General features: G+C 34.0%; 1 protein-coding gene across 2 annotated transcripts in view; it reads left to right on the top strand.

Annotated features, from left to right (window-relative positions):
- The first annotated feature begins 3,492 nt into the window (after positions 1 to 3,492).
- Positions 3,493 to 27,856, top strand: part of LOC142353094 (adenylate cyclase type 9-like) — a 55,787-nt gene continuing 31,423 nt past the window's right edge. Inside the window, exons 1-7 of one of the 2 annotated variants that reach the window (XM_075405289.1) lie at positions 3,493 to 3,621; positions 4,085 to 4,250; positions 8,311 to 8,526; positions 12,572 to 12,680; positions 24,244 to 24,384; positions 25,335 to 25,502; positions 25,961 to 26,098. In XM_075405289.1, coding sequence (XP_075261404.1) covers positions 3,507 to 3,621; positions 4,085 to 4,250; positions 8,311 to 8,526; positions 12,572 to 12,680; positions 24,244 to 24,384; positions 25,335 to 25,502; positions 25,961 to 26,098 — 1,053 coding nt within the window. In that variant the 5' untranslated portion in view covers positions 3,493 to 3,506. The remainder of the gene's footprint in view (positions 3,622 to 4,084; positions 4,251 to 8,310; positions 8,527 to 12,571; positions 12,681 to 24,243; positions 24,385 to 25,334; positions 25,503 to 25,960; positions 26,099 to 27,856) is intronic. The other variant, XM_075405290.1, reaches the window with a different exon arrangement.

The following is a 27,856-nucleotide window of genomic DNA, read 5'->3' on the forward strand; positions in this document are numbered from 1 at the left end:
CCAACCCCTCCACTTCACCACACGCCCTGCACATTCCGTTGCAACCATAGCCCAACGCGCTCACCCCACGCCCCTTCATTTAACCTAAATCAAATGCTCCTTAAAGGAAGCCAACGGCCCGGGCCGAGGAAAACGCTTTACACCCTAATGTCGCTTAATAACGGTGTATTAGGGGTGGACACCTCGGCCCGGGGGCTCGCCATTTGTTGGAGAGCTACTCGTCCGATGTTTTAGTGGCGAAGTTTATAAAGCATTTCAGGTAAATTCCAGTTAAGATGTAGATAAAATAACGGTAATTTGCCCACCGGGTAAACTAAAAGCTTCTTTTGGGTGTGTATAAGACCTCGTGCAATCAAGTTATTAATTTTGCATTATCCATTTTGCTGTGATGTTATTGTGGGGCTCAATTTGTCGTTCACACAGTTCAAGAGCCATACAAAAAACTGCAATTAGTTTTTAGGTAAGATCAAAACCAGGCAGTGGAAACAATTACTTCTGATAGTGAACTGTCAGTAATTTACAGTTATTCTTGCTTCCGAACTTTGCTGGAGAATTTACTTAGATATTTTTTTTGAAACATGTAAATTACTCAGACTATAAACCTAAGGTGAGATATCTACATGTTCTAAAGTTTTAAATAAATTAATCAGCATTGTTATTAATATAATAATCTTCAAATTGTGGCCGTTCGTTTTCATAGGTAAAAATAGGATTTGAAGGCTCCTGTTTGTATATTAACGGGTACTTTCTTGGGTTGATCGAGCAAAAACTCGGTTAAAACATTTTAAAAGCAAGTTTTACTGTTAAAAGTTCTTATTGAGGAGGGCAATTTGTTCCATTTTTGAACGCTTTCCAAGATTAAGGATTTGCTACTCCACTTCGTTTTCGTTTTCTTTTTTATAATAATTTGATTTGTTCTCTTGTTCTGTCTAGCGTTATGGCGACTAGAAAACATTTTAAAGTTTTCGGATGTTTCCCATTGTCATATGTCTGTTTGTAGCTTCATTAGGCTAACTTTTGAGATAAACAATTCGGCTGGCAGGATACGATCCTTATTGAGAAGATCAATGGAGTGGTCAAATTTTTGACGAAAATAACAAACTTTTATTCCCTAGATAATTTGCCTGTTTATGTGGTTTATGTTTATCACTGTAAGAGTTTGAAGGAATACACCACTGAAAGAAAGATGAGAGAGTACAACTGACTTGAAGACATCAATTCTTACTTTCAATGGTTTTTGATTTTTTACAAGATACAAAGAACGAATTGCATTAGCCATTTTGCTTAAAGATGAGTTCAGGCGATTTTCAAAGTTTAGGTTTGAATCATTTTGTACTCCCAGATAAGGACTTGCACGAGCTGGTTAGATAACTTCGCCTTTAAAAGAAAACTCTGGATCCGAATTAGTATGATTTGTAAAGAATAACATCTCTGTTTTATCGGCATTTAAAGTGAGTTGATTCTCTGTCAGGTATTTGTCTGTTTGTTCTAATATTTTTTCAATTTTTTGGAAGTATTTTCATTACGTTCAAATTTGCATATAATACTAGTGTCATCCGCAAATTGAACAACATCATTTTCACCTTTCAGCTTTTCAGAAAAATCGTTGACATATAACAGCAAAATAAGAGGTCCTAACACAGTTCCTTCTGGAACACCATCATTAATAGTTATTTTATCTGATAAGTCAATACCCAGTTTTACGCATTGTGTTCGATTTTCGAGAAAAGATTTGAGAAGTAAAATTGTTGATTGAGAGAGGTTGAAATTTTCAGCTTTCTTGAGAAAGATCTCATGTGAAATTGAATTGAGAGCTTTAACAAGATCAAAGAGCACAGCACCTGTGTCGTTGTAATCTTCCATAATTCCTAATATTTTTTCAATGAAATAAAGCACAGCATCAGTAGACGACTTTCAAGATTGGAAACCGAATTGTTTTTTGTTCAAGAGCGCAAATTTTTCAAGATATTCTACTAATTGATTAAGTAAAAGCCTTTCAAAAACTTTTGCGAAAGTTGGTGTTACAGAAATTGGACGATAATTAGTTAAAACAGAAACATCTCCCTTCTTGAAAATTGGTGTGATATGCGCATCCTTAAGAATTGTTGAAAAAACTTTCTCTTGAATACAATCGTTAAATATAATCTGAAGATGTGTCCCAAAAGCATATTTTCCGGATTTCAATGCCCAAGCATTGATGTATCCCGGCCCTGGTGCTTTTTTGTTGTCTAGATTGTCAATAACTTCATAGATTTCCCTCGAAGTAAAAGGTCTAAAGTTAAACTCTTGAAATTTTCGCTCTATTTTTTCGACGTTCAATGGAAAAATCTGCACTCTGCAGATGCCCATTTCGCTGAAAACTCTGTTAAAAGCGTTACATATTGATTTTTTGTCTTTCGTTTTTCTACCATTCTCATCCATTTCAGTGATGTTTGGACTGTTGTTTTTCTTTCCGATTTTTTTCTTAATGAATTTCCATTTCTCTTTTGAGGTTGTGTACAAGTATTTTTAAAGTATTGTGTACAAGCTTTTAACGAAATTCATCAAATGGCATTTTTTGTCTGATTGATTATAGACTTTCCGTCTAATCAAGTATGGTAAATCAATATTTGTGTACAGTTCGATTGGTATTTGAATTTTGAAGTACACGATTCTCTGAAACTGAAAAAGTATTAAGTTCATGATGAAACGGTTTCTTTTAGATTTGTCATTGTCCCCTGGGGAAATTGTTTCACATAAGTTAAGGTCAATACTTTGTTGGCAATTGTCAGTTGATGTAATTTATTGTAGTTATATTTTTGTATTTCTATCGAGTCATGCTGTTCATATGGTTTCGAGCTTCGGAGGTGGTCAATGAGCTATTAGTAACCAGATGAAGTCCGATGTAAATCTTTTTTTTCTAGGGCGATGATACAACTTACAGAACTCACAGAACAATCTTAAACAGTTGCTCCAGACACGTATCTCATTCATTTGTCTTTGATTTTGAGCTCATAAAAATGAAGAAAGCAGAAATGGTGTTTTCTATTAATTTGTGACGCTAGTGCCATAGTGTATCGGTATACTGATTCATGATATTCTAATAGTAAAAGTGAATTTCAGAATTGAAACGTGGTTTATTTTCTTTCCATTTTGAACGGTGAAGTTTAAGTTCATAAATTTTGTCTGAAAATTTGTTTCGCATTCTGGTCATATCAAAAACAGGTTAACGTTTCAATGGTTTCAATTCTATTTCTCTTCGCTAATTATTTTAAAAACAAAAGCCGAGTGAAGAAAAAACTTAGCCAATAGAATAGCGGAAGCGATTTAAAAACTCGTGCAATTGAACCTAAATCCAACAGCAATCAAAACATGCAGATGAAAAAATACTTTTTTGTCTAATATTACGTGAACTTTTTTGAAAATTCGGGCGACATATTAAAATGTTTTGAAGTTGAAGGTGAATGTAAACGGGTAGCATGGGCGGGGTTAGTACTAAAGAAGTCTTCAGAGGTGAGAGTGTCGAGATGCGAGTGGGGATCCACAGTGGGAAAGTGATCTGTGGTTTTGTGGGACACACTCGTTACAAGTACGATGTACTCTCAGCAGACGTCTTCAAAGCCAATGACATGGAGTCCTGTGGTTAGTGCTAAACATTTCTGCTCCTAGTTAAAATAAAATATTCAACAGACTCCTTACATCACGGCGCTGATATAAAATGTTCTCATGAGCCCATAGCTACAATATATATTCCGTAATAAACTGCATACTCAAGCTAGGCTCTGTTATCAATTGCGGTTTTTTTCATCATCATCTGGTCAAGCTTCATTCCAGGCTGAGGGCTAAGACTGGAAGCTGGCGTGTCCAAACCGGTCCAAGGCGACCATGCTTTTGTCCAAGACCGTCTGAGACAAAAACCGCGCATGTCCAGACTTTCGTGCGTTCACCAAACTTATATGGGTCCACCAGGCTTTCGTGCGTTGAAACGGGCTTTTGTTTGTAAATTTCATAGCAGACAATTGCATAAATTCTACGAAGTATCACGATAACTCAATGTCTGAGGTTTCTATAATAATGTAAATACTTTGACATGGCTAATGATCAGGTGAAGCTGGCCGCGTGCACGTGTCAGAGGCGACTTATGGCTACCTGAGTGAGAGTGACCTGGAGAGGTTTGAGTTTGTGGAGAATACAGATATGGAGTCCAAGAGGAACAGCTCCATTGAGAGACTTACTACCTACTTCGTCACTACAAAGGATAAAGACTCCACGTTTGTACCTGGTCAATTACCGCTCTAGTTTAGACCACAAATTAGGCTGCTACATCTTTTTAAGAACCTTGCAACATCTAACAACATCTAGTGAGCATCCAGCAAGATCCTTACAATCTTACAAGATTAAATTTTGATCTTGAATCCGGCATTAAAATAGAGCTAAAAAAGTATCCATAACTTAATACACTTAATCGCAATTTAAAACATGGTCTCTAAATAAAAACATTTTGTCTAAATAAAATGTAATTTCATTATAATGGGATTTGAATTCACTGACAGGCGCGACCAAATAAGTCCGGGCAAATTTAGTTTTGGTTCTTATCAGTGATTTCTATAGAGGCAATTTATTAGTGTATATGGCAACTTTGAAATTATCAAAGTGCAAATGACTATTTACTTGCTTTGAAGCAATAACTGTATTCGGGTGTCTTTTTCTGGTTAATAGCCGCACAGCGATAGCTGGGGCTATTATTCGCCTTCTCTTGGTTTCTTTACAATTCAAAGAGTTTGAATTGTATTGGGGCGCTTTCTCTTTTTAAGATCTGTGCACACATTTTCATGATTTTTGAAGTCAAATTGGAGTAGTGATTTTGGTTGCGCCGAAACCGGAAGTGGAGCGAAAAAGCGAGTGGTTTTGCGGCGTGAAATTTTTTTGCTCTAATTTTGAAGTAGAGTGAGAAAATGGTGTTTGAACAAAAATTCGCTTTTTCGCTATTGGTTTTTGTTCATATGCGGCAATTTCACTTTGATTTTTAATTTTTTTTCGATTTTTTGGATTGGATTTTTTTCTAAATGGTTTTTCCAATCCATTTCGTAGTCCCTTCTAGGTCTAATTTTCTGTTTACTCAATTAAAATTCTTTAAATTGTACGTCAAGACTTGTCCTGCTATGTTTTTTTTTATTTCATATGGTCGCGATTTTTGCATGACGTCATTTTTCGATCTTAGTGGAGCGAGTTTTTTGTTCATTTGCTTTATTGAATTTTGGTCACTCTTGACTTACCTCACTTACAAAAATGACTTACTCACTTTGAATTTGACTTTTATTTAGTTTAATTCAAAGAGATAAAGTCAAATGGGTGTGTGTTACTCTAAATGAAGGTTATTAGAGAGCAGCTTATAGAGGCAGCAAACACTTATACAGATTTTTAATCAAAATATAACATATTACCATTCAATGAAAAGACGAATTTTTTGGTCTGTCTTTTTTATTGTTTCTTTGAGACTGCAGATCTACGAAGCTATTGCGGCTATTTTCTGGCAATCTGCCAGCTATGTTTTCTTTTTTTTCTCTTGACTGATTGGTTCCAGAATATCGCTCGAACTGTCGATCTGAATTATTGATTGAGTTTTTTAACGCTTGATTTCTTGGTTTTTGCTCAATCTTAATCACCTTATCTTAGATTTTAAAACGTTAAAATAATTTGCATCAGTTTGCATTAGTAAAGACCAAATTTGGCGAAACATGCGACGAAATGAAGTTCCACTTTTGTCCTTAGAAAGTTAAAAGGAGAACTCACCAGACCGAGACCACTCTAACACCTTCCAGTCTCCGTCTCCACCCCAAACGAAGCAGGCTAAAATTAAATTGATCCCCTCTGTCATTCGAGTTTATAATCCTCAAAATTTGACTTTAGGCCATTTAGAATCTTATTAATTGCTGTCGAAGAAGGTTTGGGGCAATAGTTGTAGTCATGTTTGTAAACGACCCGAAGAAGAATTTTGCTTTTTGCGCATTTTTACTTTTCTTTTTCTAAAATTGCGTTTTCTTATCAAAAACTTAGAGAACGCTTGGTTTGCTTCCACTGTACCGGGTGGTGAAAAGGTTCTTTGTGAAAATTTGTGTTTCCCTTTTGAATCCCTTGCTTCCGTTAACAGTGCTCTTTTTTTAATACTCTTTCTACTCCTTCACCACTCCTGTTTCTTTTTAAATTGTTAAAGTGTTCTACAATAAACTATAATATTATAATTTGAAACAGGCCTAATTAAAGTCAATCTGAGTTGAATTTCAAAGCAATCTGTCGGACGTTAGTTTTCGCGTTTCGGCAGAGTACCATATGAAAACCGTATAATTTACTTCAATAAAAGCATCAAATGTTCCTTTCCCAATAATTTTTTGAGTCAGTTTTTATCTTCCATTGTGGTCTAATGGAAACAAAACATTTTTGAAAACTATCTGACAACTCTCTTTGTTCAGCTGCTTCAAATCAGTTTGAAGAGGAAGTTTGATAGAGAAAATTATTGAAACACTTCCGAAGAAAATTTTTCCAGAAGCTTTTTTCAAGAGAAAATTTTTGGAATGATCTCAATCAAAATTCTAAAACGGAATTCTAACTTTAAATATCTAAAAATAAATCAAAACATTCGTTCCAATTGTATAAAAATTTCCCAACTACATATGGAGAAACCAAAAGCCATCCAATTTCGCTCAAACCTGCTACAATGCAAACTTTTTATCAGCCTAAATCCATTAAACTTCTGATTAGTTTAGAAACATATAATAAACAAATCCCTGAAATTTTTCTTTTTTTCATATTGTACAAAATTAATTTCGTTGATAAAGCTAGTTTAAGATTTGAACAATTACATTTTGACATTTTCGAATAGAGTGTTATTACCACTGTCTGATAAGCAAGTGTAACAGAAAATTCAAAAAACCTGTTATGTTAAACTTTATTATTAAAATGTCTTCTGATTTGGAGCTAAATCGAAATAAATAATTAATAAAAAAAGCTATTCATGGATACCATTTTTGAAACATTAAATAATAGAAACAGAACGTTATTTTCGTAATATAAGGTTATTTGTTTTGCACTGGCTTTTCACGCTTGAGTTGACGGGAACTAAATGCTTGTCAGAATCAACTCCTCTCAATAACTAATAGCAAGAAAACATGCAATTTGTACAAATTTAATTGCTGCAGTTTCAATAATTTTTTTTCATCTTTTTAATTGCTCTCAAACGAAGTTTGTAGCAATTATATTAGTCCTGTTGGTCTTTTTTTATGCGATTTTTCGCTTGACCGATTTTTCGTCTGACGCTTTTGACTTTTCGTCCTCAAAAACGGGATAAACAGGTAGCGCCCAGCGGGCATTAAGTGCTCTTAGAGCCTTTCAGCTCTGTTTCAGCTCAAACTGTTTTGGAGACTTAAACTTATACTTATGGTGTGAAGGGCGGTTCTGAGAGGTTGAGACCCCCCCCCCCCCCCCCGTTGACCCCCATCCCCACCTCGCTGTTGCCCCCCCCAACCCAGTGTTGCCCCCATCAGCCCCCAGTGCACTCCCCCCCGTGGCCAGCTACTGACGAAGCCAACCGCTCGCCGGTCGTTTGAGAGCAATTCGCCCTACGTTAGTCGGTTATGTTCTTTTATATCTAATTGTTTGCAAACTGTTTCCTCAAGAGAAATAATTTCTTACCATTATCGCAGTTATTCGCTAAAATGTAGTCAGAAAAAAGTATCACTATAACTTTTCAAACTCGTCGAAAGTGAAACAATTTTCCTTTGATTCAAAAGTATCATAATTTGTCTACTATTTTTTGAAAAATGCTAGAGATGATAAGCAAATTTCAAATATTGTGACAAAAGTAACTCTTTCGGACAAGTGAGTTTTTTGAAGTTCTTCTTATAAACTAAAGTAGAAAGGAGACAGTAAGAATTTTACAGACTATTATAAGTCAGCTCAGATCTGATGAGCTTAAAAATTTCTACTCATATTTTCTGTAAACTTCCGCTCGACTATTAACAGCGAGGAGCACAGAGTCAAATTTCTTGGAAAAACAATGAATAATCCAGCTTGGATAAAACCTAAAAGTTTTTGAAACCAATTTCTAAAAAATTTCTCTAGCAGGCCCCGTTGATGCAAGTTTAAACAGCTAATATTTTTGCCCCTTCTGAATAAAAACGCCCACATTCCAAAGTTTTTCGAAGAAAAAGCTAGCAGAAAAGTTGACTTGTCAGCGAGATTAAATATCTAGGCTACAAAAACGGAAACTTTTTTCTTCACTTCATAAATTACGCACATTTGGGAGGGATCTAATCAATTAATGTTTTTCGTCAGGGGACCTTACGACAACCGCTCATCGGTGGCAGGATCTCAAAGTCATTCAAGGAGTGGAGCTGGAATAAGCAGACAGTCCTCTGTGTTCCTGAGCCAGCACCAGCTGGAGTCCACCCTCTACCCTCCCACCAGTGATCAGAGCAACATGCCCGCATACTACCCTGCTGTGCCCATCAACTACCCCATGCGCAAAGACGACAGGTTCATCGTCAATAGGTAATCTTAGCGAAAGAGTAATCGAGAACTTGTTACACTCTTGTCCCGGGTTGAGGTGTTCACCGTTAAAACTGATTAAAAGAGTAGAAAAATTGGGGGGGGGGGATGTTAGTTCATCAGTTTTTATGGCTGGAAACAGTGAAATAGTGGTGAAAACTGTACAAAATAAAGTAGGAATCAAGAGTGAAATTTTTATTGTTGAGCAAATATATCAGAAAATATTTTTTACGATGCAAATACGATCCTGTAAGATTTTTGCAAGGCTAAACAACGTCTTATCAGTTTTTCTACCAAAAACTTGAGTTCTTACAAGATTATCATACGACATGCAATTTCTTATAGCTTAATATTTGACGCGCAAAAAACTTATACGAGATATCCCATCATCCCATAAGTCTTTATCGATAAACTGGATATTAAGTTTGGGACAGTCATACAATATTTTAAAGTGCAACAGGAATGCATCAGGTAATTAAGCAAAAATGATATTTAAATCTGCTAATCCGGATGGAAAAAGTCAACAATTATATCTATTAATAGGCAACTGCTGCAAAAAGTAAAAAACAATCAAAGTAAACGAGAAAACGAAAATCATTTTTATATAAATGAAAATTATATTAGTTGATCTGATGCTGATAAGAGGCTGTAAAGACAATTAACACAGTACCCGCATCGCCACAATGTCATTACAAATTCTACTAATCAAGTTAAGATAGCTCCAGAATCAGAAGTCACAAAAGTCTAGAGGTACCAAATTTTGACTGAAATCAGTCTCTTTTGCAGCTGGTTCCCACTTTTAGATCGTAAAACATAGGAAAAGCGGGTTATAATTACATCTGGCTAACAAGGAAGTTCGGTAATGTGCGTTTGCTCACAAAGTTCCGACACCGCTCATCCGCATTTTTGGCATAAATGTCTACCAAATGACAGAAAGAAAACCCCCAAAAATTCAAGGATTTTTCAAAAAAATAAAAAAAAAGTGTATGAACAAAAAGATTGCCTCCAACGCAGATAACTCAGTGGAGTATGGAAATCCCCCAGTTGAGATCAGCCATTTTTAAGAAAACGAGTCAAGACGAACAACAAAAGCAAACAACAATAACAACAAATATTAATTACATCCAAAACTTTATGTCCGTTTTTAAAAACTTAGTAGCAAGGTCAAAAAAGCGTCAGACAAAACCAAATTTGACAAAAACAATTTGCACTTCTCTAGAAAGATATGGGACCGCTCCATAATAAGACTCGGTAACATTTAGACAAAAAAAAAGAACAAGAAAAGGCAAAGTTAAAAAAAATTGGCTTAAACACTTAAAACCAGTTCGTTTCAAAGTAATGAAATTCAGTCGATAGCAATTGAAAAGATCAAACAGGTTCAAGATCACACACGTCTCTATAGGAGAGCACTAAGACCTGGTTTCGTTCAAATTTTTATGTGATTAAAAAAAGAACAACAAAAAGAAATAACAAACATATATTCAAGCTAAACTTGCGAGAAAACGCTGTCAAAGCCGTAAAGGACTAATTTGTCCCCCAAAATATGTTCGATTCGGCCTTTCCTGAAGAAAAGAATCTTGGTATGGGAGCTCTATTTAGTGGGAATAGGTAGAGAGTAGACATAAAAAGAGAGAAAAATGCAAATATAAGTAATACTTTTGTATTTTTCGGAAACAATTTTTTTCAAAGTCATTAAAATCATTAGCTAGAAAATGAAATAACTAAATATATTCATGTATTCAAGAAAAAAGCGCTTCAGACCTGTAATTATTCTGAAGATGTCCTACGTCTACAAAGAGAGCTTTAAATTTAGTCAGAAATCAAAAATTGTTTCAATTTTTTTAACGAAAAAGCTGTGTCGAAGTCAGTAAGTTCATAACGAAATCTTTGAAAACATTAGAGTCTGTAAAATTGCACTTTCTTCTGACGACAATAATTTAATATGTGTACTGTATAAACGAAACTAGGTAACAAAAAGACAAAAAAGCAAAAATTAAATTATTTTTTTTTTGAAATCATTTTTTTAATAGACATGAAAGCCATCAGCTATCTACTCAACTCAGAATATACGCTCGTTTATTCCTTCAAAAATGCCAGTGAGAACGGTTGTTTTGCCGGAATTTTCATACGACTAAAAGACAACGCAAAAACGACAGTTAGATACAAAAACAAACTCAATTAAATTCTTTGAGACAGTTGTGTCGATGCCGTTAAAACTACATTTTTTACCTTTAAAGATTTTGATATATTCAACTGTGCCTTACACTGAACGCCATTAAATTGATATGTGAACTGTCAGTTTTGTCATAATGAGAAAAAAGAAAAAAGCTTGAAAAATGGCAAATGCCTGAAAATCAAAAAGATTGTGTGAAATCTGGTTGTATCAAAGCCGAGGAAGCATAACTTAACGCGCAGAAAATACTAAGTTTTATATGAGTAGAAAGAAGAGGAAGAAGAATCATTCTTTTTTCGCTGACACTAAGTTTCAAATTGACCAAATTAAGAGATAAATATTGACAAAGTTCAATAAGCCATTGTTTATTTAAAAATCAAACATTTTTAAAAAGGAAAATGACCAAAATCTTTCGAGTAAAGAAACTAGATAGAAGAATTTGGAACTAATTATAAAGCCAATTGGACCTATCAACACTGAGTTTTGATTTGAAATGTTCTTTATTTAATTAATATAAAAGAGATCAAGTCATTTTAGAACGACTGATTCTAATCCGATTTTTTTTTGGATTTTAACAGTCCAATTTTGGACCAAAACAAGCCTTTCTATTGCTGTTTGTCCAATGGGAACATTGAATTTTTTTGAAGATTTTAGATCTAGAAGAAATCTTATTAACTTCATATTCTACGATGGACGGGCTTTTTACTGATACTACTCACAACTCCCTACGATGAATATATCGATCGGTCAAAATTGTCTGAACAAAAAAAACAGCTGAGTGTATAGTTCCTCCCCACTCAAGAAGGGCCGGAACGAATATTTTAGATCTTTAATTGAAGCCCTTTTCTTTGAAAGTAGGTTTATTTATTCTCAAAGGTAGGTTTAATTGTAGGTTACAGAAGTAGGTTTAATTGCTCTCAAACGAAGTTTGTAGCAATTAAATTAGTCCGGATGATCTTTTTTGTGCAATTTTTTATACTACCAACTTATCGTTCGATTTTTTTGTCTGAAAATTTAATTTTTTGTCCTCACACATGAAATAAGGAAGTAAATTGTGGTGACGGCTAAGTTTTGTTAGAGCCTTACGGCTCATTAGTCTCTAATTATGCTTTCTACTGAAACTGAAACTGTTTGATATAAATTCAAGGTATGAAGGTTGGTTCATAGAGTTTGATTCCCCTACCTTTTAACACCTAACCCATCCCTTGATCCCACCTCCTTTGGGCGCATCTAGCCACTAACGAAGCCAACCGCTCACTTGCATCTAACTTTGTAGGTAGAAATGAAACACTTCCTCTTGGTAGATGAAATTTTTGTTTTAACTGCTTACGCGATAATAAGTTTTTACAGCTCTTTACTGAAACTCACCACGCTACACAATAAAGATTGTCTCATTTGATTACGCAACATATGGATGTAATTTATGTTACAAGTAGATGCGGTGACTTTGAAGATTGTAGAAGGCAAAAATTTATGCAAAACTTTCTACGAACGCGTAAAATACAACTTTAATAAAGTCATCATATTTGGTACAAAACTACTTTGCTTTGATCGTTTCTCAGTTCTAAAAATTGTGCGTACTTTGCGGTGAAAAATTTTCACCGCAAATCTTTGAGCATTATATTTCTTTGTGAAACCCCAACTCGAGTATCATTATTGGTGAAAATATTTTTCCTTAAACGCAGTTCACCGCATTTCTACGTTAGTTTGCAGTAAAACCTCAATTGGGGTCCTATTTTTCAATTAGTCGCTTGATGATACAACTGTAGGTGTGTAAAGCATAATCATTCAATATCACGCATTTTTCAGAAAATTCAGACTGGTTGTATTTGCAACTGTTGATATTGTGCGATGTTATTTCAAAATTTTCTTTAGCATGAATCAGAAACAAGTGTATCTTGATTGGTTCAACCTGGACAGCATGTCATGGGCACTCACATTCATTGATAGGGAAAACGAGAAGAAATTCCATTCATTCTATCAGGTATGCTAATTGGGCCATATCGCGATTTAATCAGCCTAATGGAACTAGTTATTATAGCTTTCTTTAACAATTATTGACAATTAATATTCTGTCAGAAATGAGTTAAATGAGTTACTTTTTAGTCGTTTTGAGCACACTTTTAAACAAAATATTCGTAGTAGTTAAGTTAATCACTAATAGCTGCCCCGGTCTTCTCATTCGGGTGTTATCGCGGGTGTATGTCTTACAATTTAAAGTATTTGGATTTAATTAGAGCTCTGTCTTTTTTTACAAATCAAACAGTTTGTCTTTTAACGACTCAAAGTTAACTTTGAAGCCGGCGAATGAAACGCGTGAAAACTTTGGAGAGGTTTGGTTGCTGAAAAAATTATTATTAATAGCCGCACAGCGATAGTTGAGGCTATTATTGGCCTTCTCTTTGTTTTGTACAATTCAAAGAATTTGAATTGTGTTGGGGCGCTGTCTTTTTTTAAGATCTGTTCAAACATTTTCATGATTTTTGAAGTCAAATTGGAGTAGTGATTTTGGTGACGCCGAAACAGGAAGTAGAGCGAAAAAGCGAATGCTGTGGCAGCGTGAAATTTTTTGCTCTAATTTTAAAGTAGAGTGAAAAAACGGTGCTTGAACGAAAATTCGCTTTCTGGCTTGTGTTTTTTTTGTTCACATGCTGCAATTTCACTTTGATTTTTACTGTTTTTTTCCAATTCTTTATCGGATTTTTTTTCTACATGGTTTTCTCAATTCATTCACAGTTCATTCTAGGCCTAGTTTTTTGTTTGAACAAATTTTCATTTCTGGCTAGTGGTTTCTTTGTTCACATGCGGCATTTCGACATTCATTTTCTGTTTTTTGTTTCTTTGATCTAATTTTTTAAAATTTGGTTTTCTCAATTCACTCATAGTCCATTCTAGGTCTAGTTGTTTGTTTAGTCTATAAAAAATCTTTGAATTGTACATAAGGACTTGTACTGCTATTTTTTTTACAATTCAAAGAATTTGAATTGTTTTGCGGCGCTGTCTTTTTTTTAAGATCTGTTCACACGTTTTCTTGTTTTTTGAAGTCAAATTGGAGTAGTGATTTTGGTCACGCCGAAACAGGAAATGGAGCGAAAAAGCGAGTGGTTTTGCGGCGTGAATCTTTTTCGCTCTAATTTTAAAGTAGAGTGAGAAAACGGTGTTTGAACAAAAATTCGGTTTCTGGCTTGTGTTTTTTTTGTTCACATGTGGCAATTTCACTCTGATTTTTACTGTTTTTTCGATTTTTTGGACCGGATTTTTTTCTAAATGGTTTTCGCAATCCATTCACAGCTCATTCTAGACCCAGTTTTTGTTTGAACCAAATTTCCATTTCTGGCTATTGGTTTCTTTGTGCACATGCGGCATTTTGACATTCATTCTCTGTTTTTTGTTTCATTGATCTAATTTTTTAAAATTTGGTTTTTTCAATTCACTCATAGTCCATTCTAGGTCTAGTTGTCTGTTTAGTCAATGAAAATTCTTTGAATTGTACGTCAGGACTTGTCCTGTTATGTTTTTTTTTTATTTCGTCGTCGCAATTTTTGTTAAGACCATATGACGTCAAAACCACCTCAAATCTGCTTTTGGTTCATTCGTTAATGCAATTTCAACTGAAGTGCGTGTGTTACGTCATTTTTCGCTCTTAGTAGAGCGAGTTTTTTGTTCTTTCGTGTGATTAATTTTTTGGTCACACATGACTTACCCCACTCTCAAAAATATCTTCATCACTTTGAAATTGACTTTTTTGATTCAAAGAGATAAAGTCAAATGGAAGTGTGTCACTCTAAATGAAGGTTAATTGAGAGCAACTAGTAGAGGCAGAAAAAACGTATATATAGTTTTAATCAAAATATAACATACCAGGCTTCAATGAAAAGACGAATTTTTTTGGTCTGTCTATTTTACTGTTTTTTTAGACTGCAGATCTATGAAGCTATTAAGGCCATTTTCTGTCAATCTGCCAGCTATGTTCATTATAATGCACTATAGCGTATTGTCATTAATGACAGGTCTCAGAGAAGTAGTGGTTTGAAGTCATTGTTAGTGATTTTCAGGACTTTGACTATATTTGTTCTCAACAGCTTTGAATAACTACTTTAGTTTTGCAAGTGTTTGCGTACTTTTTGTTGCTTTGTCACATAGCATCAAAGAATACAGGTATTATTGTTTGATAAGGAACCTTAAAGGGACCTAATTAAAGATTCGATATTTTGGCTAGACGTTTTAATGACGCTGAGACACTCTATATTCTCCAAATTTCTGTACAATAATTATTAGTTTTGAGATTATTTGTTGTAACCTTGTTTTCTTATCATTTATGTCATAATCGAAAGGTCTCCTTGCTTGCCAATATTCTTTATTTTAGTCGTTTCAAATATTTCAGCTAATGTTTTCTGTGATTTTGACTCTAATTGTCTCATTCACAATTAATGTCTTATCTGTTAGTCTCATCAATGGCAGGTGTCAAATGTTGCTAAAGATGCTTAAAATTAACAAATTGCTTGTTTCACTTCATTGTTATTATGTTCTATGACTTACTAATACTGCTGCCCAATTCTCAAGTTAAATTTCCAGTAACGAAAGCAATGTTTTCATATTAGGTGTGGGCAAGCAACAGGACATGGACACCGGACTGGAAAGTGTTTTAGTTCTAAAGAATATTTCAAAAGACTGAACAATATAAAATTTTCTTGGAACTTTAGTTTAATTAGCTGAGAGAGAAATATGAAGTAATTACTGGTCACTTTCTATACAGAGAGATTTTTCAGAAATAAAAAACCCCTAATCACTTTTCATGCTGTTGGATTTTGTACAAATTAATAAATAATGGTAATTTTTCATACAGAGTGGTTTTTCATATATTCGTAATTACTGATAGATTTTCATACATAGTATTTTCCAGGAGTTAATGAAGCAATTACACATTCCTCACCAAATGAACGCAGAGTATACTTTAGTATCCAGATTTATTTTGCCAGCTTTACAAGTTGGCTTTGTTTCAGCTGACTCAGAAAAGTTTTAAAATTGCTATAGCAGTTTTACCTGGACATTATAATTGTTTTTTCTTTAAAATTACACTTTATATGAAAAATTTTAGTAATAATTTAAATTTGTTGTATAAACTAATCGAACTTGATTGTTCTCTTAGTTCAATATATGTTAAAATATCAAATGATTAATGTTCAAAATTTTATTCCATAGTGTAGTTTTAGTAACTTTTCACTATTTGGATGGAAAATTCTAGCTCTGTCGGCTCACCTCGTTGTCTTCAATGTGTCTTTGAATTCAGATTAGTAGCTATTTAAACGAAATTTAATCACTTATCTCTTGTTTCTAAGGGACGTAGCGTGTAGAAATTGAATACTGCAAACTGTGAAACATCTTTGATATAAAGTGTGGAAACTGTAGGACAAGTTTTGTCCCCAAATATCTCTTTCGTAATCATATTTCAGATTTGAAACCAATTTTACATGTTTTAAGATACCTTTTGTGGAAATCGATGGGTAAAATGGAGCGAATGGTCCGTTTCAATTTGGTAGCAGCGCTCGTCTGAAATGTTTCAATGAATAAAACTTTCGTTTACAGAGAGAGTCATATACTTCTCTTATTATAGCTGCGAAGCTGTAAGCTGAGCGAAGCTATATTGCGGTGCTCTTGGTTTTTACGACTCGAAGAGGAGTATTGGTTTTCTTAAGGTTTTTACGACTCGAAGAGGAGTATTGGTTTTCTTAAGGTTTTTTTTTTTTACCGGAAGTACTGTTCGTTCAGACGATGTTTTGACCTAAAAGCGAAAGCGAGTAAAATTGCAGTGTGAACTAATTTTTTCTGAGTGAGAGAAGTTTTTTGATCATGCGCTGCGTTTAGTGAATGACTTTTTGACATTGAAAAGTAGTTTTTGACTGAATGGCACATATAGATAACCGTTTTTAGCCGTTTTTTCGTCTAAGTGGCCTAGTTTTTTTGCTTGTAATTCGGTTTTTTGTAGAAATAATTTTTAATCGATGCTATGTTGAAATGTAAACCCGGGAAATTGTTAGCACAGTATTTTGCATAGCCTGAAATTGCGTTTCAAATGCGAAATTGGCACATATTTCTTGATTTTTTAATTAATTTTTGGCTTTTTTCTATTAATTTCTTCATTTTTGGATCTTTTAGCTGTTTTTTTGTCAAAAATCAGTTAATATGGCAACTTCCCTTTGATAATTCATATACTCAATGCCTCTTTCTACCTCGATGTAATTTTGTTTCATAAAATTGTACATTTGCTAATCCGATTTTCGTTGTTTTTTGCAATTTTTTTTTCAGTTTTTTGTTTGTATTTTGCTTTTAATTACTAGAAATAGTATTTTGGGGAAGATGAGGGACTTTAATTTCGTTTCAATAAAAATTCAATCATTTTTTGGTGTTAAGTTTTTGAAAAAACAGATAATTTTTTTTCATAAATGCAGTCTTAAATATTTTTTGACCATTTTTTTGCAAATTGTTTCATTGTTTCGTATGCTGAATTCTGCTGTTTCTTGTTTTATTCTGTTCAGCAAGCTGGATTTTTGTCTCGAATGACTCGTTGTTTTCTCAATGTCTCGAATGCTGATCAATGAAATGTACTCGTTTTTCTTAATTTTTTTAAATTTGATTTTTAACTTTCAAAAATCAAGAATTGGTCTTTTTGTTAAGGTGTTCCTAACATTGTGTCCATATTCTTCACATTCTCGTTTGTATCATTCTAGTTGTGTCCTGTCACCTACTTTTGTTTTCGTTATATTGATTTTTTCAGTTGTTAAAAAATTGAATGAATTCAGCTTTTTCTTAGATCTTGGTTTCTTCGGTTTGCAATTGATTTAATTCAAAATAAGGCAGTACTGGGAGTTTGCTAGAAAGTCCCTTCCAACATTTCGACTTATTACTATTCATTGCAATTTTATTCAGGGCTGGGTATTGTTTTTAGACGATTGTTTGCCTTTGAATATTATTCTGTTGCTTTTGTTTTTCTATTAATTTAATTTTCGAATTAGTATGAAATCTTGTTGTCTAGCATATATACAACAAGGAAGAATCATGTATTATTTTTGTCTGAATTGCCGTGATTACAAATCTAATTGTAGTGGTTCTCTGATTCTTAAGTTTGAGCACTCTTTGAATAATTTTGACTTTCCTGTCTTTTTTGAAAAGTTTTTATCTGCCGTTTGCTTTCGCGATCTTTTTGAGATTAGAATCAATAATTATCTGAGGGCAATTGATGGCCCTGTCAGCTTTGTCAGGCTATCAGTTTTTTGACCATCCTAAAAATTTCAGACTTTTTAAACGTTACCAATCGTTTTCAATAATAAAATTTTGCTGCATTTTCTTTCTCTTGGTGACAATGGTTTAAATTTCACCGATTTTTAGATCAGACCCGGGGAGGTAATGAGTTAATGGTTTAATACAAAGGGTAATGGCTTCAGCTTTTTGTGAAGTTTTGGTGATTCGAGTCGCTTCCGGAATTCTTCCGGCTATGTTTTTTTTACCGGAAGTATTATTCGTTCAGACGCTGTTTTGACCTAAAAGCAAAAGTGAGTAAAATTGCGGTGTGAACTAATTTTTTCTGAGCGAGAGAAGTTTTTTTGACCAAGTGCTGCGTTTAGTGAATGACTTTTTGACTTTGAAAAGTACATTTTGACTGAATGGCACATAAAGATAACCGTTTTTAGCCGTTTTTTCGTCTAAGTGGCCCATTTTTTTTGCTGGTAATTTGGTTTTCGTAGAAATTGATTTTATTCGATGCTATATTGAAATGTGATCTGCGGCAAATGATACCACAGGGTTTTTCGAAGCCTGATGCGTTTCAAGTTCAAAATTGGCACATATTTCTTGATTTTTTATTTAACTTTTGTCTTTTTTTTTATATTAATTTCTTCATTTTTGGATATTTTAACCGCCTTTTTGTCAAAAATCAGTTATTATGGCAACTTCTCTTTGATAGTTCCTATACTCAACACCTCTTTCTACCTCGGTGTAATTTTGTTTTATAAAATTGAACAGATGCTAATCCGATTTTGGTAGTTTTTTTCCGATTTTTGTCATTTTTTTTGTTTGTGTTTTGATTTTAATTAATAGAAAGCCTTCTTGTGAAACATGAGGGACTTTAATTTAGTTTCAATAAAAATTTGATCTTTTTTTGGCGTTAAGTTTTTGAAAAACAGTAAAAACTGTTTCATGAATGCAGTTTTTTTGACCATTTTTTTGCAAAATATTTCAATGTTTCGTATGTTTGAATTTTTCTTTTTCCTATTTTTTTGTTCTCCTCAGGAAGATAGATCATTTGTATCAGATGACTAGCTAGTTTTTCTATGTCTCGAATGCTGAACAATGAAATGTGTTTTTCTTGATTTTTGTATTTTGATTTTCAACTTTCAAAAATCAAGAATGTATTTTTGTTACGGTGTTCCTCACATTGTGTCCAGATTCTTCATATTCTAGTTAGTATAATTCGAGTGTTGTCCTGGCACCTATTTATATCGCAGGTTTTTTTTGGTTGATTGGTTTTTTCAGTTGTTAAAAAATTGAATGATTTTAGCTTTTTTTTAGATTTTCGTCATCTCTTTGGTTTGCAATTGATTTCATTCAACATAAGGCAGTACTGAGAGTTTGCTAGCGAGCATTTTCAAAAATTTCCACTTCATACTATCTACTGCAATTTTTTTCTGGCCTTGGTGTTAATAAACAATTTTTGGCCTTTGAATATTCTTCTGCTGCTTATGTCTTTTCTATTATCAATTTAATTTTTGATTCAGTTTGAAATCATGTTGTCTAACATATGTAGAATAAGGGAGAAGTGTGTGCTGTTTTGTGTCTTAATTGCAGTGATTAGAAATGTAATTATAGTGGTTTTTTGATTCTTAAATTTGAGCATTCTTTTTTTAAAAGATTTAACTTAGTTTCTAAGATTTATCTGCCGTTTGCTTTCCCGATCTTATTGAGATTAGAATCATGAATTATTTGAGGGCAATTGATAGCCCTGTCAGATGTTTCTGCCCATAAGTATTTTGAACTTCTTATCCATTTCGGATTTTTTTAACGTTACCAAACATTTTCAATAAAATAAAATTCTGCAGCATTTTGTTTCTCTTGGTTACAGTGGTTTAAGTTTCTACAATTTTTATATCAGACATGGGGATGTAATGAGTTAATGGTTTAATTCAAAAAGGTAATGATTGCCTTCCGCTGCATTTGCGGTTTTGTTTGTGAAGCTTTGACGCTTCGAGTTGCCTCCGGAATTCTTCCGGCTATGTTCTTAAGGTTTTTTTTTACCGGAAGTACTAATCGTTCAGACGATGTTTTGACCTAAAAGCAAAAGCGAGTAAAATTAAAGTGTGAACTAATTTTTTCTGATCGAGAGAAGGTTTTGATCATGCCCTGCGTTTAGTGAATGACTTTTTGACATTGAAAAGTAGTTTTTGACTGAATGGCACATATAGATAACCGTTTTTAGCCGTTTTTTGTCGCAGTGGCCCATTTTTTTTGCTGGTAATTTGGTTTTCGTAGAAATTGATTTTATTCGATGCTATATTGAAATGTGATCTGCGGCAAATGATACCACAGGGTTTTTCGAAGCCTGATGCGTTTCAAGTTCAAAATTGGCACATATTTCTTGATTTTTTAGGTAATTTTTGGCTTTTTTTCTATTAATTTCTTCATTTTTGGATCTTTTAGCTGTTTTTTGTCAAAAATCAGTTAATATGGCAACTTCCCTTTGATAATTCATATACTCAATGCCTCTTTCTACCTCGATGTAATTTTGTTTCATAAAATTGTGCATTTGCTAATCCGATTTTCGTAGTTTTTTGCCAATTTTTTTCAGTTTTTTGTTTGTATTTTGCTTTCAATTACTAGAAATAGTATTTTGGGGAACATGAGGGACTTTAATTTCGTTTCAATAAAAATTCAATCATTTTTTGGTGTTAATTTTTTGAAAAAAGAGATAAATTTTCATGAATGCAGTCTTAAATATTTTTTGACCACTTTTTTTGCAAAATGTTTCATTGTTTCGTATGTCTGAATTCTGCTTTTTCTTGTTTTACTCTGTTCAGCAATTTGAAATTTTGTCTCGTATGACTGATTGTCTTTTCTATGTCTCGAATGCTGATCAATGAAATGTACTCGTTATTCTTGATTTTCTTAAATTTGATTTTTAACTTTCAAAAAATCAAGAATTCGTCTTTTTGTTACGGTGTTCCTAACATTGTGTCCATATTCTTGACATTCACGTTTGTATCATTCTAGTTTTGTCCTGGCACCTACTTTTATATTCGTTATATTGATTTTTTCAGTTGTTAAAAAATTGAATGAATTCAGCTTTTTCTTAGATCTTGGTTTCTTCGGTTTGCAATTGATTTAATTCAAATTAAGGCAGTACTTGGAGTTTGCTAGAACGTCTTTTCCAACATTTCTATTTTCTACTATTCATTGCAATTTTCTTCCGGGCTTGGTATTGTTTTAGACGATTTTTTGCCTTTGAATATTATTCTGTTGCTTTTGTTTTTCTATGATTAGTTTAATTTTTGAATTAGTATGAAATCATGTTGTCTAGAATATATACAACAAGGAAGAATCATGTATTATATTTGTCTTAATTGCCGTGATTGGAAATCTAATTGTAGTGGCTCTCTGATTCGTAAGTTTGAGCACTCTTTTTTGAATAATTTTGACTTTCCTGTCTTTTTTGAAAATTTTTATCTGCCGTTTGCTTTCGCGTTCTTTTTGAGATTAGAATCATTAATTATCTGAGGGCAATTGATAGCCCTGTCAGCTGTTTCAGCCCATCAGTATTTTGACCTTCTTATCCATTTCGGATTTTTTTAACGTTACCAAACATTTTCAATAAAATGAAATTCTGCTGCAATTTGTTTCTCTTGGTGACAGTGGTTTAAGTTTCTACAAATTTTAGATCAGACATGGGGATGTAATGAGTTAATGGTTTAATACAAAAGGTAATGAATGCCTTCCGCTGCATTTCCGGTTTTGTTTGTGAAGCTTTGACGCTTCGAGTTGCCTCCGAAATTCTTTCGGCTATGTTCTTAAGGTTTTTTTTACCGGAAGTACTATTCGTTCAGACGATGTTTTGACCTAAAAGCAAAAGCGAGTAAAATTGCAGTGTGAACTAATTTTTTCTGAGCAAGAGAAGCTTTTGATCATGCGCTGCGCTTAGTGAATGACTTTTTGACATTGAAAAGTAGTTTTTGACTGAATCGCACATATAGATAACCGTTTTTAGCCGATTTTTGTCTAAGTGCCCTAGTTTTTTTGCTTGTAATTTGGTTTTTTTTGTAAAAATAATTTTTAATCGATGCTATGTTGAAATGTAAACCCCGGAAATTGATAGCACAGTCTTTTGCATAGCCTGAAATTGCGTTTCAAATGCGAAATTGGCACATATTTCTTGATTTTTTAGTTAATTTTTGGCTTTTTTTTCTATTAATTTCTTCATTTTTGGATCTTTTAGCTGTTTTTTGTCAAAAATCAGTTAATATGGCAACTTTCCTTTGATAATTAATATACTCAACGCCTCTTTCTACCTCGATGTAATATTGTTTCATAAAATTGTGCATTTGCTAATCCGATTTTCGTAGTTTTTTGCCAATTTTTTTCAGTTTTTTGTTTGTATTTTGCTTTCAATTACTAGAAATAGTATTTTGGGGAACATGAGGGACTTTAATTTTGTTTAAATAAAAATTCAATCATTTTTTGGTGTTAATTTTTTGAAAAAAGAGATAAAATTTCATGAATGCAGTCTTAAATATTTTTTGACCACTTTTTTTGCAAAATGTTTCATTGTTTCGTATGTCTGAATTCTGCTTTTTCTTGTTTTACTCTGTTCAGCAATTTGGATTTTTGTCTCGTATGACTGGTTGTCTTTTCTCTGTCTCGAATGCTGATCAATGAAATGTACTCGTTCTTCTGATTTTCTTAAATTTGATTTTTAACTTTCAAAAAATCAAGAATTTGTCTTTTTGTTACGGTGTTCCTAACATTGTGTCCATATTCTTCACATTCACGTTTGTATCATTCTAGTTTTGTCCTGGCACCTACTTTTATATTCGTTAAATTCATTTTTTCAGTTGTTAAAAAATTGAATGAATTCAGCTTTTTCTTAGATCTTGGTTTCTTCGGTTTGCAATTGATTTAATTCAAATTAAGGCATTACTAGGAGTTTGCTAGAACGTCTTTTCCAACATTTCTACTTTTTACTATTCATTGCAATTTTCTTCCGGGCTTGGTTTTGTTTTAGACGATTTTTTGCCTTTGAATATTATTCGGTTGCTTTTGTTTTTCTATGATTAAATTAATTTTTGAATTAGTATGAAATCATGTTGTCTAGAATATAAACAACAAGGAAGAATCATGTATTATTTTTGTCTTAATTGCCGTGATTAGAAATCTAATTGTAGTGGCTCTCTGATTCGTAAGTTTGAGCACTCTTTTTTGAATAATTTTGACTTTCCTGTCTTTTTTGAAAATTTTTACCTGCCGTTTGCTTTCGCGTTCTTTTTGAGATTAGAATCATTAATTATCTGAGGGCAATTGATGGCCCTGTCAGCTTTGTCATGCTATCAGTTTTTTGACCATCCTAAAAATTTCAGACTTTTTTAACGTTACCAAACGTTTTCAATAATAAAATTTTGCTGCTTTTTCTTTCTCTTGGTGACAGTGGTTAAAATTTCACCGATTTGCAGATCAGACCCGGGGAGGTAATGAGTTAATGTTTTATTACAAAAGGTAATGGCTTCAGCATTTTGTGAAATTTTGGTGTTTCGAGTCACTTCCGGAATTCTTCCGGCTATGTTTTTTGTTTCGTCGTCTGACGCTCTTTTTTCGTTTTACATTTTTTCACACAGCAGAGCTGAAAATTTCAAATTTTCTGGATGACTTATTCCTCTCACTAACGGCATTTGCGCGCGTGACGTCATTTTTCACTCGCTTCAGCAAAAGTTTTATGGTTATTTGCGTGATTAGATTTTGATCATACGTGACTTACCTCACTCAATAAAATGACTTTTGCACTTTTGACAAGGTCAAAGGAACTCATTTGTGCAGTAAAGGTCCCTAATAAGAGGCTTCTGCGGAATGATTTTTAACAAGCTTTATTATTTTATCGCTGAATGTTTTTTACCTAGTTTTTTGAGCGGCGTCAATTTTTTTTTCAATTTAGATCTTTATCTGTTTCTATCTCTTTTATATAGCACGCAGGTCTATTCTTTCGCAGCTATTCCGGCAATCTGCCGGCTATGTTATGATAATTTGCTCGTGAATTTTTTTATGACAAGCTATGAAAAATATATTACGCCGCTAATTGTGCATGAAGTCGAATCTCTCACTGTTTTCTAGGATAGCTGATATCAACCTGTCAATTAGATATAGTTAAATGCACGCTTGTTTTTGAAAAAATTGAACAAAGGGCCCTTATATTATCAATTGCAGGTTAAAGAGAAAAGTTTCGAATTTGCATTTATCGATAAGAGGGCCATTGCGACAATTTGTGTCGCAGTTTATTGTGATCTATTTTTTTTCAGCACAAGATCAATGATGACGATGAGAAAGCCGACTTCGTCTTGTCAAGTACGAGAAGTCTCTCTCTTAGTAGTCGCACCACCTCCACTATAGACTACGCATTCTCTTTCTTAGAGGTCGCCATTCTCTATATAATATGCACTGTGAGTAAATAGCTACCCATATATCGAGTCTCATTCAAAAATACTTATAAATAGACCCTTCCTTCCCATAATGTCGCATGAACTGACCCATCCAGGCCATAAACGGTGTCCCGCTTTTTCACCCCTATTCATTCAACTCCCTATCATTTAACCTCGATTTATTCACCCCTGTATCGTTTAACCCCTCTATCTTTTAACCCCTCTTTCATTTCACCCCGATTTTAATCTTTCTATAAAATCAGGATTATTAAATTAGCAATATAATCATTTGGCCATGCCTCAGCGGCCACTTGATATGAAACTATCACAACCGAACATGGGATCAATTTATCCACTTAATTATGACAAAACATGCCTTTTATGTCGACTGCTAATTGGAGGGATGAAATGATAGAGGGGTTAAATGATAGAGGGGTGAATAAATCGGGGTTAAATGAATATGGGTGAAAAGAAGTAGAACCACCATAAACACCTCTGACCCTTGTAAGTGTAAGTTTAAGTTATTTGATATATTTGATCTTTGAAGATAACAGCTGCTGCAAAACTTTTGAAAGCTGTTTTGTTAGCGCTAATATTTGATGTTTGAGGCTCGGAAACATTACAAAAGTTCCAATATGTCTAAAAAAACGTTTAAAATACTTCGTAGACAAATGTAGTTGGCAGTGTTTGACTTAAATTGAGCAAATTTAAACTTCATCAAGATTTTCAATGATAATGTCACTTTATTCAATCATCAAGTCAGCTTTTTTGAACAAGATTTTTTAAAGAAAAAACTATCACAAACGAGTATCTTCAAAAAACAAGACGGACCAAAATTGAAACCTCTTTAAAAATACCAGTCAAAAGCGGTTGACAGTTGTCTTTTCCTCAAAAAAATCTCAAACTCAATTTAAGCTGTGAAGTTTTGATCGCTTTTGACCGGAGTGATGTTCTCAAATGTGGCATTTCAGATGGCGATCAAAGACATGAATCCGGTAGCCTACTGGACATTTAATGGTCCCCTGTTGCTAATAATTCTGTTCGTAGCTGTGATTGATCTGACCCCATTATCAAATCGCAATCAACCACTGGCCACAGCTTATATCAGACGTTTCCTGACATCCTACTGGGTCTATCAAGTGAGACTATAAAAACTATTCAACCTCATTAAATTGGTTTTTTTAAACTCCGCCAAAAAGCTCGAAAAGTTATTCACCAAAGTACCTTTACCAAAGAGTTAGCTATTTAATTGACTACCAAATTTGGAATATTGAACTGTGTAAAGTCGTAGACAGTGTCTCCTCTGTAACATGTTTTTTTAATCGATATCGATAGTTCGTCGATACTTCCGCGCTACAATTTTTTCCCCGCAAAAATGTAATTTTCTAAAGCGTAAATAATGATTCATAACACCAGAAAATCAGGGAACAAAACGGCACGTAAAGATAAGTCATAAAAAACAAGTCGACGCCTCCAACCGACCCCCCCCCCCAGAGCCCTCGACATTGTCATGTTTCAAAGTTTTTAAATCTTTTTTAAGTTTTTCAATTTAAATCAAAGAAAGTAATTGCGTGTATGTGTGGGTGTGACGTTTCAGTTTTTCTGTGTGTTCTTCATGAGTGTGCCTCCCTACGTCATCTGTTTCTTCTTCCACACGTGTATCTTCAGTGACTGGGGTCACGTGCAGATGTACATGATTGTCCTCTCCTTCATTTTCTTCTTCAACTATCCCAGGGTCAGTACTCGGGATGAGGCCTTCAAAGGGACACAATATTCACTGATTAGGAAAAAAAAACATATTTTTCACGGCATAGCGCCCGTAATTCTCAGTGGTCAGAAAAGTAAACTTTGTTAAATAATTGGGTCAATCTTAGTGGCCAAATTTGAAGATTCGTTATTTCTCAAAAGATTCACATTTTTCAAGGCATTTTGTTGGGCTTCAGCCCAAGTGTTTCTAAAATGCATCACCGCATTCACTGTGATGTGAATCTTTCATTTTAATTTTTAGCGTTGAAACCTCAACCCATGTACGCTCAATTTGAGATAAGTGTCCTGTGGAACCTTTCACTACTTCAATCATCTTGACTTTTTTCTCGAGCCGGTAATGCCTTCTAGTTCGGCAAGATTGGTACCTGCATATCCACACCACGCGAATGTGTTTATATCACACGAGGAATATATTATTGAACCAGAAATGACCACGTACTTTTAGGTCCCAGACCAAAGTGACCTCTGGGTAGACTAAAGTGTGCTCGTATTTCTCTCCGTTGGCACCCAAGTCATAATCGGACTGTGATCTTGCAAAACCTTGCACGATTCTTGCAAAATCTTGAACCGTAACCATCCAATTTGCAAGAGTCGTGCAAAATAACGTCTTTTCATCTCGTTATAGCCCTTGAATTTAACTAAATAGTGATTAATTGCTCTCAAACGAAGTTTGTAGCAATTATATTAGTCCTGTCGGTCTTTTTTTATGCGATTTTTCGCTTGACCAATTTTTCGTCTGACGCTTTTGACTTTTCGTCCTCAAAAACGGGATAAACAGGTAGCGCCCAGCGGGCATTAAGTGCTCTTAGAGCCTTTTAGCTCTGTTTCAGCTCAAACAGTTTTGGAGTCTTATACTTATGGTGTGAACAGCGGTTCTTAGAGGTTAAAGACCCCCCCCCCCCCCACCCCACCCCCCCCCCACTGCTGACCCCCCCCCACTATTGCCCCCCCACCGCCCTGTTGCCCCCCACCCCCCCACCCGACTGTCGCCACCCCCATCGGCACCCCCGTGCACCCTCCCCCCACCCGTGGCTAGCTACTGACGAACAACCACTAGCTAAAAACGCAAATTTATACTAATTTTCACAATTTTTTTCAAGATTTTTGAAAATTTTTGTCAATTTTTTAAGTTTTTTCAGCCCTAGCCGCCCTAGGTGTCAAGGAATCCACTTTATGATTTGATAATAGGTTATTGAATAGTTTCTAGTGGTAATAGAATGGTTTCAACATTTCAACACTGCGAATTTTTTGCATTTTTTTGATAAATTTTGCAAATTTTTTCATTGTTTTTGAAAGTTTTTGTCGTTTTTTAGGTTTATCCAGCCTCAAGAGCCAAGGAACTTCCTCGTGGGTATAATAATAGGTTACTATGTAGCTTCTAGAAGTAATGGAATCATTTTCAAGATTTAAACATCACGAATTTTAGCATTTTTTTGACAAAAATTGCTATATTTTTAAAATTTTTTGACATATTTTTTCATTATTCAAGATTTTTCAGCCTCAGGGTTCAGACAACCTCCTGAAGGGTTTGATAATACGTTGCTGCATAGTTTCTAGTGGTAATAGAATGTTTTTCAACATTTGAACATCACGATTTTTAGCAATTGTTGGATAAAACTTGAATTTTTTTTTCAAATTTTTAAAAATTTGTCATTATCTAAGTTCTTCCAGCCACAAGAAACCTCCTATAGGCTTTGATAATAGGTTACTGAACAATTTTTATTGC

This window comes from Convolutriloba macropyga, chromosome 14 (genome assembly GCF_964194025.1).
Source record: "Convolutriloba macropyga chromosome 14, txConMacr16.3, whole genome shotgun sequence".
NCBI classification, from domain to species: Eukaryota; Metazoa; Xenacoelomorpha; order Acoela; family Convolutidae; genus Convolutriloba; species Convolutriloba macropyga.